Source organism: Pongo abelii, chromosome 20 (genome assembly GCF_028885655.2).
Source record: "Pongo abelii isolate AG06213 chromosome 20, NHGRI_mPonAbe1-v2.0_pri, whole genome shotgun sequence".
NCBI classification, from domain to species: Eukaryota; Metazoa; Chordata; class Mammalia; order Primates; family Hominidae; genus Pongo; species Pongo abelii.
Genome location: NC_072005.2, coordinates 65,183,627 through 65,199,720, shown reverse-complemented (window position 1 = coordinate 65,199,720; position 16,094 = coordinate 65,183,627). Strand labels below are relative to the sequence as shown.

The 16,094-nt window shown below is 55.2% G+C and overlaps 2 protein-coding genes across 7 annotated transcripts; both read right to left on the bottom strand.

Moving 5' to 3' along the window:
* Positions 1–1,040: 1,040 nt before the first annotated feature.
* Positions 1,041–6,452, bottom strand: RNF225 (ring finger protein 225). The gene has a single exon (XM_054539221.2). It carries the CDS (start codon positions 5,113–5,115, stop codon positions 4,135–4,137), a length of 981 nt encoding a protein of 326 aa, XP_054395196.1. The 5' UTR covers positions 5,116–6,452; the 3' UTR covers positions 1,041–4,134.
* A 95-nt stretch (positions 6,453–6,547) lies between these two features.
* Positions 6,548–15,043, bottom strand: RPS5 (ribosomal protein S5). 6 transcript variants are annotated; one of them, XM_024237452.3, is made up of 7 exons: positions 14,897–15,043; positions 14,162–14,469; positions 13,248–13,356; positions 8,195–8,404; positions 7,893–8,021; positions 6,760–6,858; positions 6,548–6,668 (listed from the first exon to the last, which is right to left on the bottom strand). In XM_024237452.3, exons 3-7 carry the CDS (start codon positions 13,353–13,355, stop codon positions 6,600–6,602), a joined length of 615 nt encoding a protein of 204 aa, XP_024093220.1. In that variant the 5' UTR covers position 13,356; positions 14,162–14,469; positions 14,897–15,043; the 3' UTR covers positions 6,548–6,599. The 6 variants fall into 6 exon arrangements, with proteins under 6 accessions (XP_024093220.1, XP_009231542.2, XP_024093222.1 ...); XM_009233267.4 differs by lacking the exons at positions 14,162–14,469; positions 14,897–15,043 and adding an exon at positions 14,577–14,747; XM_024237454.3 differs by lacking the exons at positions 14,162–14,469; positions 14,897–15,043 and adding an exon at positions 14,565–14,726.
* Positions 15,044–16,094: the final 1,051 nt, after the last annotated feature.

Below are 16,094 nucleotides of genomic sequence, written 5' to 3'. Positions count from 1 at the left end.
CTGTGATCTGGAAAGAGGGAAACCCAAGGATGCCAGCACGTGCGGTTGAGGTGAGAAGGGATCTTGCAGAACGCTTCCAGGACCCAGATTCGAATGCACGCCCTGCCCAGCTGGTCAGCCTCAGTTTCCCCATCTGTCAGTCTGGACAGTGACGCCCCCAGCGTCCGGCGAAGCCCCGCTCTTGGCCCTTGGTCCCTCCGCCTGATCACAAGAGGGTGCCGCGACGGCCGGGGACGGGTCTGGCGTGGGCAGGGACCTCTCCGACCCTCATTGAGGAAAGAATGGCGGAACCCGAAAACCGGGCCCTGGCGTCCCTCCTGCAAGGTGGGGAGGAGAGCTGGACGGCAGGATTTGGGAAGGGCTTGGGGAGCAGGGCCCCCTGAGCGTGGCGGGAGAGGCAGTGCTACCAGAACCATGGTTCGGTTGGCTCAGCCGCCTGGACCTCATCTGCTCCCTGAGGTTGGTCTTTGCTCCGCACCCTGGTGCGGCCTGGTACACAGAAGGCGCTCAGTAAACACTTGTGGATGAAGGAAAAAGAGAACTTATTGTCGTCCATTTACAGAAAAGAGAATCAAAGGCTGTGCCGTGCTGGGCCCTCTGGCACCCGGCTTCACAAGCACCCAGGCCTACCAGCAGGAACAAGTCTGGGGCCGAAGTGCCAAGGGGTAGGGTGTACAGCAGTGATGGGGTGGGCAGAGAGAGGATAGGAGGGCACAACTCCAGCTCTGAAGAAGAGAAAGAGGAGATTGGCTGAGGCTGGGCAAGGGTGGGAGGCGTCCCCCTGGGTGGTTTCAGGCAGCCCCTTTGTTTGAAGGCAGTGGGTAGGCAGGCAGACACTGGGCACCAAGGTGGTAATCAGCAGACCAGAGGCTCAGCAACTCCTAGGCTCAGTCATCAGCCTCATTTTACTGCAACAGAGAATGAGGCCCCTGGCTCCAAGCTGGTAGAGTGCAGAAGCCACAAAAGCACCTAGGAGCAAGCTGGTTAAGACAGAGAATGGGGCCAGCCCCACCCAATACCCCCAGCCCCACCCCTGGCCTCCCCAGGTCCTCCTGTATTTGTGCAGGCTATGCCACTGGCCTCAATGCCAGCTCCTGAGCATCTTTTAGGATGCAGCTCCCTCCTCCAGGCAGCCTTCCTGGTCCACCCTCAGGCACAGAACATCCTCTCCCTCTTCTGTGCGACACCAGGCAAGGGCCCCTTTCTGACCCCACTGCTTGGCCTGTCTGGGTCAGATCTACTATTGCACACCCCCACTCCCCCTCCCCTAGGTTGGGTGGGAGAGGGAAGTAATGAGGAGGATCTCTGAGACCCTATGGTAGGCAGAATGATGGCCTCCAAAGATATCCCGGTCCGAATCCCTGGAACTTGTGAATCTTTTACCTGACACCACAAAATGGACTTTGCAGGTGTGATTAAATTAATGATCATGAGATGGGGAGACTATCTTGGATTATCCGGGTGGGCGCTATGTACTTGTAGTGTCCTTATAAGTGAAAGAGGGAGGCAGGAGGGTCAGAGAGATCTGAAGATGCTGCACTGCTGGCTTTGAAGGAGCCAGGAACCAAGGAATGCAGCCGTAGAAGCTGGAAAAACTAATGAAGTGAATTCTCTCTTAGAGCCTCTAGAAATAACTAGCCCTGTGGGCACCTCAACTTTAGCTCAGTGAAACTGATCGTTGACTTCTGGACTGCAGAACTGCAAGATAATAAGTGTGTGTTTAGCCAGGCATGGTGGCCCGTGCCTGTAATCCCAGCACTTTGGGAGGCTGAGGTGGGTAGATTACTTGAGACCAAGAGTTCAAGACCAGCCTGGCCAACGTGGTGAAACCCCGTCTCTATTACAAATACAAAAAGCTGGGCGTGGTGGTGGGTGCCTGTAGTATCAGCTACTTGGGAGACTGAGGCAGGAGAATGGTTTGAACCCAGGAGGCAGAGGTTGCAGTGAACCGAGGTTGCGCCACTGCACTCTAGCCTGGGCTACAGAGCAAGACTCTGTCTCAAATAAATAAATAAATAAATGAAATAAGGCCGACTGTGGTGGCTCGGGCCTGTAATCCCAGCACTTTGGGAGGGCAAGGCAGGCAAATCACGAGGCTGAGAGTTTGAGATCAGCCTGGCCAACATGGTGAAATCCCGTCTCTACTAAAAATACAAAAATTAGCCAGGCATGGTGGCAGGCGCCTGTAATACCAGCTACTTGGGAGGCTAAGGCAGGAGAATCACTTGAACCCGGGAAGCAGAGGTTGCAGTAAGCTGAGATTGCACCACTCCACTCCAGCTCGGGCGACAGAGTGAGACTCCATTTCAAAAATAAATAAATAAAAATAAACGCGTGTTCTAAATAATTAAGTTGGGGGTATTTTGTCAAAGCAGCCACAGAAAATGAATAGACCACCAATTCTGCTGCTGTCTGACCAGGTTTCTTCCCTATGAGGCTGGGCTGTGGCTGCCCAGTGACCCAGTACACTGGTCCCAGCCCCTGTGGGTAACATCGGCATGTGGGTGTGGGCAAGAACTGGTCTGGGAAGACACACTATGGACTCCCTAGTGTTCCTCCTCTGGCTCCCACCTGGAAGCAGCAGCTCACACCAGAGCTAGCTCTAGACAGTCCTGGGCCCAGGGTGCATTCCCAGGCTGCCTGGGTCACCTGCAATTCTGTCACTCCCTTGTTTGGCACCTACTGTATGCTGGTGCTGAGGACACACGTAAACAAATCAAACAGGAGCCTCCAGCCACATAGAAGTCACGTTTCTCTTTGGAACACGCTGGGTGCCCATTCCCAAAACACAGCACTCCATCCCAGAGTGAGGTGAGGCAGGATGGAGGGGGTGGGGTGCAGGGCCTGGGAGGAAACAGAAGCCCCTGGTTCAGTCTGCACAGAGAATAGCTGCCATCTACCCCCATAACTAACCCAGGAAGACTTCTGGGAGGAAGAGGACAGGAGCCCATACGCCACCTTCCCTGGAGGCTGCTGTCTATCAGGAAGGCTCAGGGTTCACCTTGAGGCACAAGAAAGGAGGCTGGGTGGGACAGATGGAGCCCTGGAGGAAGAAGTGCAGTAACTGGCACCAAGATATTAATCGGGGGTGATGGGGACTCTGGTGGCCAGGGAAAGGGACTAGGATCCCTCTGGCTAACCAAGGAGGTCCAGGACTCCCACCCCCACCATTGTCTGCCTCTGTCTGACCCCTGGGGTGATGTTGGCCTCTCTGAGCCATGATGAGCACAGCTGCATCACAGCATATTGGGAGGATCCTAGAAGCCACGACCCAGGGGGAAGTGGAGGCTCCCAGAGCAGTTTGGGACTTAGGATTGGGGTGGGAGCCAGTCTTTAAGGCTCAAGTTCCTCCCCAGCCCTGGCCAGGACACCCTGTTACTTCAAGCCTGAGCCGCAGCCCCAACCAGGTGTGCAGGATGGCAACTCTACACCCGGGATCAGCATGTAGACAGCTGGAGCCCACCCAGGCCCAGCCTGCAGGCAGTAGAAAACAAACTCCACAGATGGGTGGAGTGGTGGAACGTCCCCTGCAATGAACCAGCTGGGGAGGAGGTGACCAGGGAATAATAGCAGCAGCAGCAGCTCTGCCCTCCAAAGATAGGCGGGCCCCTGCCACCTATGGCCAATCCAAAGGATGAGTGCTTTGGCCTCCAGTGCTGGCAAGGACGCTCCCCCTGGAATCTGTGGTGAGGATGACTGGTGGCACTCCCAGCAGGACCTGTTCAAGGATCCGTGTGGGGCTGCCCCTGGCTGGGCACCTGCATGGATGTCAGTTGGGGGCGTCCACAGCTGGACTCCTACAAGGGCTGAGGATCAGGGATGCTTCCAACTGCACCCCCACGGAGTAGGGGTTGCGGAGCAGGAGCAAGCCCCAGCAGAACCCTTATAGAGTCACGGTCAGGGCACCCTCCGCTGGACAGCCACAAGAATGGGGGTCAGGGGTGTTCCCAGAGGATCCTTGTGGGACGACTGCGGTGCCGCTCCTTGAGAGGGTCCAGCCCCATGGTGACAATGCCAAGGATGCTTGCCCTAGGCCCCAGTCTGGAGAAACGGGTAAGTGCTGTGCGCCCTACTAAGGGCCCCAGATAACACGGAGGTGCCAGGCCTGGAGGCAGGACTGCAGTACTGGCGCACTTATTGTGAGCCCCACAGCCTCCTCGCGCCCTGTGGCCACGGGGCCCAGCCGGGGCCAGCCTCTGTGCCCCACGTACCATCCGATCGCCTGTCCAGCGTCCCCTCGGCCTCCGCCGGGTCCTCGGGGCCCGCCTCGGGCTCCAGCGCATCTTCTGCAGTTCCTGGCAGGGCCGTGTCCAGGTCAGGGCCCGTGGGGCGCGGCGTCCAGGCGGGGGTCCAGGGCGACCCCGGCGGGGGCCTCGGCGGAAACCAAGAGAAGCCGGGCGCTGGAGCGAGCGCCACGAGCTGGGGCCGGGCGGGGCCGGAGGAGGTGGCGTGCGGGATGAGGAAGAAGATGTAGACGCCCGAGACCACGAGGCCCGCGGCCACCAGCACTGCCAGCGCCACGGCCGCGTTGAAGACCCAGGCCGGGCTGGCCAGCGACAGGCGGCGCGACAGCGGGCGGCCCAGGCGCAGAGGCGGCGGGGGCGGCGGGGCGCGGGCCTTGCGCGGCCCGGGCGGGGGCGGCGGCGGCCGCAGGTAGAGAAGGCCGCGGCGCCGGTCGAAGCGCACGGAGCCCTGGCGAGAGGGCGGTGCGCGCGCGTCGCGGGGCAGGAGACCGGACTGCGTGGGCAACGCGGGGAGTCCGCGGCGTGGGGCCAGGCGCGTGGGCGCGCGGCACACCGGACAGGCCACCGCGTTGCCGCCGCCCGCCGTGGCCAACGATAGGCGCGCCAGGCACTCGAGACAGAAGACGTGGCCGCAGTCCAGGCGCTTGGGCAGCTTGAACACGCCGTCGAAGGACGACACGCAGATAAGGCACTCCACCGGGGAGGCGGGGGACAGGATAGGGCCGGAGCCTGGGCTGCCGTCCCCCTCCTCCTCCTCTTGGTCTTCCCCTCTGCTTGGGGAGCAGGGCGCAGAGAGCGAGCCTGGGGAGCTGGGACCCGAGCCCTGAGGGGCCCGGAAATGGCGGAGCCAGAACGGCCGAGGACAGGGCATCCGGATGGACCTGCGAGGAGAGGAGGTCAGGCAGGGAAGGAGGCGGTGGAGCCTGGAGCGGGTTCTGAGACCAGCAGGGAATCCAGGGAAGACCGGGGACTGTACTTTAGAGAGGATCCCCCAGTACAGAGCAGCCCCCTCCCGAGAAGGGTGTAGCTAGCGTCGAGGAGCAGGGGAGATGGGGAGGCCCGAGGCGGAGGCTGGGGATAGGAATGGACGGACCCACGGGGGACCAGTTCCTGAATTGGAAACGGAGAGACAGACTGGAGTTGAACACTTAGATGGGGAGGACCCCAGACAGGGATGGAAAGGACCTGACCCACAGAGGAGCAGAGATAGGCACCCCTCAGGAGCTTGGCAGAGAGAACCTGGGGGACCATACAAGACCCCAGTGGAACAGAGACATTGACACCTAGGCAGGGAAAGGAATTCAGCCGTTGAGAGAGGAGCCAAGCACAGGGGCCAGGGGCCACTCACAGAGCAATGACAGACCCCAGCCAGCCTGTGGGCCCCTTCCTACCTGTGGAAGCCTCCTCCCTCTGGCCAGTGGCGTGTCCCTGTCTGTTCTGGCCTGTCCCTGTTTCGGGCCTGCCTGCAGCTGGGCTTGAAAGTACCCTCCCAGGGGGAGGGTGCTCAACCGGGGCCACCCCTCCAGGTCCCAGGTACCTGCTGGACCCGTTTGACTGCCTGCCCTGCCCCCTGGGCCAGCCCCACCATGATGAACACCAAGCCTGCCTTGGCCAGACGTTGGGGGCAGTGGAAGGGTGATGGCACACGGTGGGTGGGCTTGGGCGCACCCCATCCTTCAGAACCTGATGAGTCTTCTACCAGAGTCACCAGCCTGTGGCCCTGGGTGGGTCCCAACCTGTCCCCAGCAGCCTGATGACACTGCATGGACACTGGCAGAAGAGAACCTGTACAGCCTACAGAAACTGGGCGTGCAGGCCCAGGGTGCAGCACAACCAGTGTAGCCAGGGAAGTAACCAGGAGCGCAACCTAGCCAGTGTGAAACCAGCCCACACTCCAACAGGGGGGTGAAGCTAGGGGTCTGAAATCGTGTGCCCTCAACAGCTGAGCTCTCCTCTCCCCAGTGCTACTTCAAGGTGACAAGCCTCTCAGGATGGTCTTGTGACTACCCAGACCTCACAGGCACCCAAGCCACCCATCCACCCAGACCACAGCAACATCTCATGTGCCACACCCTCAGAAGTTATGGATAACCCCGTCTCATTTCCAGTACCTGCTGGGACACTCCAGGCAGCCTGGCCTGCATCCAGTGCCCCACCTGCTAGCCCTGGGGTGCCATGGTTCTGAGTCAGCAATGCTTCCAGGTCCCCACAGGCCAACAAGGTCAGGAAGGTGAGCAGCTCCCAAGGCCACCAGGGCTATGTCACCCACATCCCCCCACCGAAGACAGACAACGGCACAGGTGGGTGGGGCTGCCCCAAAGGGCAGACAGGTTTATTGGGCAGCAGCTGGGAAAATCAGCGGTTGGACTTGGCCACACGCTCCAGCTCGTCCTTCTTCTTAATGGCATAAGAGTTGGAGGAGCCCTGCAAGGAGACAGACAGTTAGCTCTGAATTCTGAAGGACCCCCACAAATGCCCAACTTAAGACCCCCCCAACCAGAGTGCCCTCACCCACCTTGGCAGCATTGATGAGCTCATCTGCCAGGCACTCAGCAATGGTCTTAATGTTCCGGAAGGCAGCCTCACGAGCGCCTGTGCACAGCAGCCAGATGGCCTAGGAAGAGAGCAGGGGTCAGGCTAAAAGGACAGACTGCGGTCCTCCAGCACCCTGGGCCCACCCCCAACTGATGCTGCCAGCCATGTTGTCACCCATAGGCCCACTGAGACAAGAGGAGGTGGCATCATGCCTGATTTGCAATCAGATAGAGGGTCACAAGAGCAAGTGTCCAGACACACACACACACAGGCTGAAGTTGCGTCCCCAATGACAGGAGATTGAGACCTGCCTCAACAGCAAACTGCTAGACGGCCGGGCGCGGTGGCTTGCGCCTGTAACACTTCGGGATGCTGAGGCAGGAGGAACACTTCGGCAGGGAGTTTGAGACCAGCCTGAGCAACTTGGTGAAACCCCACCTCTACAAACAACAAAAAAACCAACGACAACAAAAAAGGCGGCCAGGTGTGGTGGCTCATGCCTGTAATCCTAGCACTTTGGGAGGCTGAAGGGACAGGATCATTTGAGACCAGGAGTTCAAGAACACCCTGAGATTCCATCTCAATTATTTCTTTAAAAAAATTAAAAAAAAAAAAAAAAAAAGGCAATATATTTGCTTTTAACTTGGACCCAATTGACAATGAGCCACTATAAAGTGCATTCTGGCATTCTGGGCACAGATGCTACATGGAACGACGACTATTGCTGTTAAATTCCTTCCTGGGGGTGACGATGCGGGTAGGTCATCTTTGTTCTTAAGACACCTGTTGTGTTCAGGGGAAACACAATCAAAATGTCTGCAACTGATTCTCAAAATGTCCAAGAAAAAAAAAAGAAAAAAGTACATATACACACACAGTGTAAAAATAATACACCCAAAGGAAAGAAAGAAGACCTCTGCCAAATGTGATCCAGAAGAGGACCCAGAGCCTGGATCAGCCCCTATGCAGGGTGGGAATCCAGGAAGGCTTCCTAGAGGAAGTGATGCTGCAGGTAAAACATGCAGACAGAGACGAGCCTTCCTGCCCCAGGCAAGACCCCACCCACTCCTGTGGTTGTGTCCACCCTGCCACGTGCATAAGCCCCAGGCTCACCTGGTTTACACGGCGCAGTGGGGACACATCCACAGCCTGTCGTCTCACAGTCCCGGCGCGCCCAATGCGTGTGGAGTCCTCCCGGGGACCACTGTTGATGATGGCATTCACCAGGACCTGCAGAGGGTTCTAGAGAGAAGGGGGATATGAGCCTGACATCCAGCCCCATGCATTCCTCCCCTTTTCTCACACCTAAAACAAGAGTGGCCACACCACACAGGGGATAAGCCTGGCATACACTCCGTGGGGCTTTGGGGTGTACTGAGGGCACAGCCTACCCTCACCAGGCCACAGAGCCCTACCTCGCCTGTGAGCAGGTGTATGATCTCGAAGGCATGCTTGACGATGCGCACAGTCATGAGCTTCTTGCCGTTGTTGCGGCCGTGCATCATCATGGAGTTAGTCAGGCGCTCCACAATGGGACACTGAGCTTTGCGGAAGCGTTTGGCGGCATACCGCCCTGCACTGTGAGGCAGGTACTTGGCATACTTCTCCTTCACTGCAATGTAATCCTGGGGCAGCAGGGAGCAGAAAATGAAGGGAAAATGGTCAGGAGCAGCATGGGCGTTGGCCAGACACCAGAGGAGAAATCAAGTACCCATTCGGGGTAGTCCCAACAGCTGTCTGGGATCCTGGTATGCCTCCCCAGGGGATTTGGATATAAGCCCCACCCACTATGAGGAAAATAACTCTGAACAGGTGACTTTACCAAGTCGCTAAAAAGTACACTTCCTTTATAATGAAAGAGGGGGAATCTAAGGACACTAGATTATGGACCAGATAATTGTCTGGGGGGCTGTCCTGCACACTATAGGATGTTTAACAGCCATCTGGTATGCCACTGGCAACCCCTTCAGTTTTTTTTTTTTTTGAGTCTCTCGCTGTCACCCAGGCTGGTGTGCAGTGGTGCCATCTTAGCTCACTGCAACCTATGACTGAGGTTCAAATGGTTCTCCTGCCTTAACCCCCCGAGTCGCTAGGATTATAGGGGCCTGCCACCACGCCTAGCTAGTTTTTTTGTATTTTTAGTAGAGACAGGTTTCACAATGTTGGCCAGGCTGGTCTTGAACTCCTGGCCTTGTGATCCGCCCGTCTCGGCCTCCCAAAGTGTTGGGATTACAGGCGTGAGCCACTGTGCCTGGCCTAGTTTTTTTTTTTCCCCCTTGAGACTGAGTCTTGCTGTCACCCAGGCTGGAGTGCAGTGGCACAACCTCGGCTCACCGCAACTTATGCCTTCTGGGTTCAAGCGATTCTCCTGCCTCAGCCTCCTGAGTAGCTGGAATTACAGGCACACGCCACCAACCCAGCTAAATTTTTTGTACTTTTAATAAAGAAGGGGTTTCACTGTTTCGAGCAAGCTGGTCTCGAACTCTTGACCTCAAGTGACCTGCCCGCCTTGTGCTCCCAAAGTGCTGAAATTAACAGGCGTGAGCCACAGTGCCTGGCACCACCTTGGTCAGTTTTCACACCTAAAAATGTATCCAGACATTGCTAAGTGTCCCCTAAGACAGGGGACCAACCACCCCAGAGTAAGAACCACAGTTTTTTGGTTGTTTGTTTTTTGAGATGGAGTCTCACTGCCTTCCAGGCTGGAGTGCAGTGGTGCAATCTTGGCTCACTGAAACCTCCGCCTCCCAGGTTCAAGGGATTCTCCTGCCTCAGCTTCCTGAGTAGCTGGGACTACAGGTGCATGCCACCATGCCAGGCTAATTTTTGTATTTTTAGTAGAGATGGGGTTTGGACATGTTGGCCAGGTTTGTCTTCAACTCTTGACCTCAGGTGATCCGCCCGCCTCAGCCTCCCAAAGTGATGGGATTACAGGCATAAGCCACTGCACCTGGCTGAGAACTTTTTTGTTTTTGGGTTTTTTGTTTGTTTGTTTTTGAGATGGAGTCTCACTCTATCACCCAGGCTGGAGTGCAACGTCACAATCTTGGCTCACTGCAACCTCCGCCTCCTGGGTTGAAGCAATTCTCCTGCCTCAGCCTCCCAAGTTGCTGGGATTATACAGACACGCGCCACCATGCCCAGCCCAGTTTTTTTCTTTTTTTTTTTTGAGATGGAGTTTCGCTCTTGTTGGCCAGACTGGAGTGCAATGGCATGATTTCAACTCATCCCAACCTCCACCTCCCAGGTTCAAGCGATTCTCCTGCATCAGCCTCCTAAGTAGCTGGGACAACAGGTGCACGCCACCATGCACAGCTAATTTTTGTATTTTTAGTAGAGACGGGGCTTCACCATGTTGGCCAGGCTGGTCTCAAACCCCTGACCTCAGATGATCTGCCCACCTCGGCCTCCCAAAATGCTGGGATTACTGCGCCCGGCCCAGAACCACAGTTTTAAAACAATCATTTAACAAGTCTTCTTATACTTACATAGCCATCCCCACACAAAAATCTAAACAAATGCCAAAAAGTTAACCTTGAGTATGTGAAGGAGAAGAGAGGAGCTATGTGTATTCGAAGGAGACTGCTGTTGATAGTTCCATTACAAAATGTACCCAAGGCCATTCTATCACTTGCCTCTGAGAATATACACAAAATACCTGTTTCTACAAATACAAGGAATGATGGCAAAAGAATACAGGACACTGAAACTCTCAGTACTATTTCATAGTCTGGCTGCAAGAAAAAAAAAAACTCACAGTCTCGTGAAGGGCATTCACGCAGGGCTTTCACCATGCAGCAAAAAAATTGCAAACACCAAATTCCCCAGCAAGAGTTTGGGCCAACAGTGGAGCCCTGCACAGGTGTTTAAAATACAGTGAACGCCCATTGATGTTTATTTCCCTAGGGGAACAGGCACTTAACAAACGTTTAGTAGATCAAGGAGTTTGAGGCCAGCCTGGACAACATGGTGAAACCCTGTCTCTACTAAAAAAACAAAAATTAGCCAGGTGTGGTGGCATGCACCTGTAGTTCCAGCTACTAGGGAGACTGAGGCAGGAAAATCACCTGAACCTAGGAGGTGGAGGTTGCAGTGAGCCGAGATCGTGCCACTGCAGTCCAGCCTGGGTGACAGAGCGACTCCATCTCAAAAAAAAAAAAAAAAAAAAAAAAAAAAAAGTAACAGTGGCCAACGTGGCCCACAAAGTCTAAAACATTATCTGGGCCTATAATGAAAATGTTTGTGGGCTGGGCACAGTGGCTCATGCCTGTAACCCCAGCACTTTGGGAGGCTGAGGCAGGAAAGTCACATGACCCCGGGGAGGCAGAGGTTGCAGTGAGCTGAGATCGCATCACTGCACTCCAGCCTGGGAGGCAGAGACTCTGTCTCACAAATAAATAAATAACGCCAGGCGTGGTGGCTCATGCCTGTAATCCCAGCACTTTGGGAGGCTGAGGCGGGCGGATCACCTGAGGTCAGGAGTTAGAGACCAACCTGATCAATATGATGAAACCCTGTCTCTACTAAAAATAAAGGCTGGGTGTGGTGGCGTGTGCCTGTAATCCCAGCTACTTGGGAGGCTGAGACAGGAGAATAGCTTGAACCCAGGAGGCAGAGGTTGCAGTGAGCCGAGATCGCACCATTGCACTCCAGACTGGGCGACAAGAACGAAACTCTGTCTCAAAAAATAAACAAATAATTAAAATGTGGCCGGGCATGGTGGCTCATGTCTATAATCCCAGCACTTTGGGAGGCCGAGGCGGGCGGATCACGAGGTCAGGAGTTCGAGACCAGCCTAACCAACATAGTGAAACCCCGTCTCTATTAAAAATACAAAAATTAGCCGGGCGTGGTGGTGTGCACCTGTAATCTCAGCTACTTGGGAGGCTGAGGCGGGAGCATTGCTTGAACCCGGGAGGCGGAGGTTGTGGTGAGCTGAGATCGTGCCATTGCACTCCAGCCTGGGCAATAAGAGCGAAACTCCGTCTCAAAAAATATATAATAATAATAATAAAATAATAATAATAATAATAATAATAATAATAATAATAATAATAATAATGTTTTTGGACCCCCGAAATAAACCCCCGAAGGAAAGAAAAGCCAAGATCTACAAGATATTCAGAGTGAAAAACAAGGCTGAATTATCCATTAGGCATAGTGCCTAAGTCCCCTGACATCTTTACAGACAACAAAAAAGTCTTCCTTCTTTATAAAACAAAAGGTAGCAGGTTTGGTGGCATGCACCTGTGGTCCCAGCTAGTTGGAGTCTAAGACAGGAGGATCACCTGGGCCCAGGCAGGTGTATTGAGGCTGCAGTGAACTGTGATCACACCACTGCACTCCAGCCTGGGTGACAGAGAGCACTCCTATCTCAAAGATAAAACTTTAATGATTAAAAAAAAAGAGAAGGAAAGTGAATAAAGTGCAACCCAAGTTATATTCATCTTTATATCAATGCCGTCACAAAACATAATTTCAAACACTTTCTTTTAATGGAGGAAGGGCTCACAAAAGCTAAAGTTCTTAAGGCCCACAAAATTCTTAATGATGCCTTCGTGGGGAGGGGAAAAAAAGGGTATGTGTAAAACTGTACAGAGTAGGAACAAAGTAGGACAACTCACACTTCCCAGTTGCAAAACTTAATACAAAGCAAGAAAGTGTGGTAGTGGCTTAAGGACAAACATATAGACCAATGGAATATAACTGAAAGTCTGTAATGAAACTCATACATCTGGGCCGGGCGCGGTGGCTCACGCCTGTAATCCCAGCACTTTGGGAGGCCGAGACGGGCGGATCACGAGGTCAGGAGATCGAGACCATCCTGGCTAACACGGTGAAACCCCGTCTCTACTAAAAATACAAAAAAAAAAAAAAAAAAAAAATTAGCCAGGCGCAGTGGCAGGCACCTGTAGTCCCAGCTAATCGGGAGGCTGAGGCAGGAGAATGGTGTGAACCCAGGAGGCAGAGCTTGCAGTGAGCCAAGATCGCGCCACTGCACTCCAGCCTGGGCGACAGAGCAAGACTCCGTCTCAAAAAAAAAAAACAAAAAAACAAAAAAACAAACAAAAAAAAACCCATACATCTGCGGCCAGCTGATTTATGACAAGTGGCCAAGGCCATTCAATTGGGGAAAAAAAAACATCTCTTTAGGAGATGGTACCGGATATTCACATGCAAAAGAATGACACTGGATGTTATGTATTTTACTACAAAAACAGTAACAAAAATACCATATGTGAGATGTGATGCTTCTTCTGGTGAAGTCCTCCTCTCATGACAGAAGTTTTAGTCATCTTTGAACAGGACGTAAGAGCAGATGTGGTAGATGTGGTGGTCAAGGAATCCCTTCTTTACCTCTTATGACCTCTATTCTTGACTTAATGGCACAGCAACAAGTTTGATGTGTTCCTTCCTGGAATAATGTCCGCCCCCAGCCAGGAAGGCCAATCACCAAGTTCCCCTCACCTGCAGGGAAATATCATTGATCTGCACATCATCGGTGCTCCACTTCCCAAAAAGCTTGATGTCTGGGGTCTCTGCCACCGCTGGTGCTGCTGTCTCCCACTCGGTCATCCTGGGACAGGGTGATGACAGGATAAAAACGTCAGAGCCCAGCTAGCATAGAGCAGAGGCGCACTCATTCCCAACTCTGAGGCTAGCCGCCATCTAGTGATGAACTGGGGGGTCGCAAAGGACCAAGAAGGGCTGTGAACGTGTTTTCAAGCACTAGAAAAATTACTCAGCTGTCAGCAAGAAGCATCTGTCTTTCACCTAGAACCCCTGGGCCCAAGACTTGGCAGCCACCAGTCAACAGCTGCTGCATTGGGACCGAGGTATAATGGCTCAGCAGATGCCATACGTCCTTACATTGCATGGGCTGTAATTCAAACCACAACCTCGCCATTTACATGGTCTTTGACCCAAGTCAACATTCTGTCTCGGACTGTTTCTTTGGCCGTGAGGCGGGACCGTTATATGACATCAAGGACCACGGTAGGTGGTCCTTGTACTGTGTGGCACAATCAACCCAAAGGTTTCGATTCTTGACCGACAGTATGAAGGGTCTAGGGGCTGCTATTACGGGTGGAAAGTTCCACAGAGCAAAAGAGGGCATCGTGTGCCTAAGAAATGGAGACTTCCTATCTCAGAGTACAACTGCATAGTTCAAACCAAGTTCCCCAAGCCCCGCTATGGGAAAAAGCTAGAAGCGGCGGAGCACCAGGAAGAAGTCAAGAGTAACTCGTCCCCCGCCCGTTCTTCTACATTTTCTTTTCCAGAGACAGAAATGAGACCTAACGAGAAAAGGCCCAGGCCGCGGGGCACTATCCCCGAAAGACCATGAAGCGTCGCTAGGATCCCCGGCCCCGCGGCGGTCTCACCTGAGAACACAGCCTGAGCGTCTCTGTCGCTCGGCGTAGACCACGCGCCGCCCTGGCACAGACAGGAAGAGGCCGCGCGCAGCGGGCCAACACTTTTAACTGGGAAGAAAACTTCCGGGTCAACACGGATGACGCTTGCGTAAAAAGCCATCGTGTCCCTATAGACCAATCCGGAGGAAGGATGTAGAGGAACCTTTTGGGCTAGACGGAATGGGTGCAGCCCAAGCGCATGCGCAGTTCTAGAAGCGTCCCTAGAAGCGTGCCTGGCGGATGTCCGCTACCCCGTAGTTGCCCTGTCTTGTGGGCGCCTGCAAAAGCGCAGACATTTCCGTAAGACCAACGCCGCCATGTCTAATAAAGAAAAAAGTCCGGTCCGCGCTCGCTTCTTTGTTCAGCTGCTGACCTTAAATCTCACCTGCCGCGGCAGTAGCCAGTTCAGTTCCCTCTGACTCCTCGCCGCGGACACAGCCGCCTCACAGGCACGCGCGTGATGCGGTCCTGGGTTGGCGGGGTGGGGCCCAGTGGTCACCGCCGCCCTCCGCAGGTCCCGGTTGCCGTGCGCATGCGCCTGCCCACACGCGGCCCCTCCCCCACCACACGGCCCCTCCCCCACCGCCCGGCCCAGGAGCACCGCGCTCGAGTACCGGATCCCGAGCCTCTGGCTGGGCCTGTTTCCCTGCTCTACCCCTCCTGCCATACCACGCTGGGTTCCCCCGCAACCTCCGCGCCCTTCACCTCTGCTATGCAGTAATCTCGCCCGCGGAACAGGGGAGACCGCCGGCACGAGGGCCCGGGGTTGCGGCGGCGGGAGCAGCGTGACCCGTCTCTGGGTGGAGCGCGGAGGTAGCCTACAGGCTACGCGCGGTATCCGGGAGGAGGGGGTCGGTAGGTCGGGGACCCTTGGTGTTTGTCCTTGTGTCCTCCACGGCCGGGGAGCCCGCGCGAGGGGTTGCAGCCCCCTGCCCTCAGGGCATACGTCACGAGGCCCTCGTGTCTGCAGACCTGGTTCTCAGGGGTGCCTCTTGAACTGGCCGACCTCTCCGAGGGCCAGAAACCGGGTTGAAAGGAGGGATGGAAGATTAAGCCATGAGATGAAGGAGATGATTCCCGCCAGCACACAATCCCCTGCCCCCCAACTTCTGTCCCTTCCCCCAGCTGCCTCTGAACAGGTAGGGCCTCTGAACAGCTCAGCCCTGGCTGGGAGCAGACAGCGAACCCTCTCACAGGGCCTGAGCTATTGCGTGGGATTGAGGACGTGGGCCTTCGACCCGGGGTCCTCATCCGTGCGTGGGGTTGGCACAGTAGTGAGTGCCCCAGCTCACTGTACTCGGCCACCCTGGCAGCCAGTGTGAACAGTCTGCCTGCCCATGACCCCTTCATACCCCTCTGCCTGTCCCAGCCTCTTAGATCTAGGCTCATGAGCAGAACTGGGACTTTCCAGAGGTAGCAACTACTGTGACTGTGTCTCTGCCTGCAGCATGCATAGACGTAACCTTTACGAGGCGACTCCAGGACCACCTGGGGCCGCCCTGTCTCTGATGCCCATCTCTGCCTCCAAGGGGGTATCCCTCCAACTCGGGATCCCAAGGGCCCAGCCACCTGACCCAGGTCCCAGGGCTGGGCCTGCCCTCTACTCCCATCCCTGAGGCATGCACATAGCAGGTGCCCAGCAGCTGTGTTTCTTCACTGCCTGACTGTAAAGGCTCTTCTTACCCCAATTCCGGGGCGTTTCTGTCCAGATATGCTGAGGACTCCCCACAGTGGGCCCTTGGACTGTGGTCAGTCACAGCTCATGAAAGGACACATGCCCTGAAGCTGGCCTGGTCAGGGGGTCAGACCTCTGCCTCTGGTGAGGGGCACGGCCGACTGCCACCACCTAATGGCCTTTACCCCTGCTCTCCATCCTGTGCAGAGTAGCAGCCTTGGGGCTCCC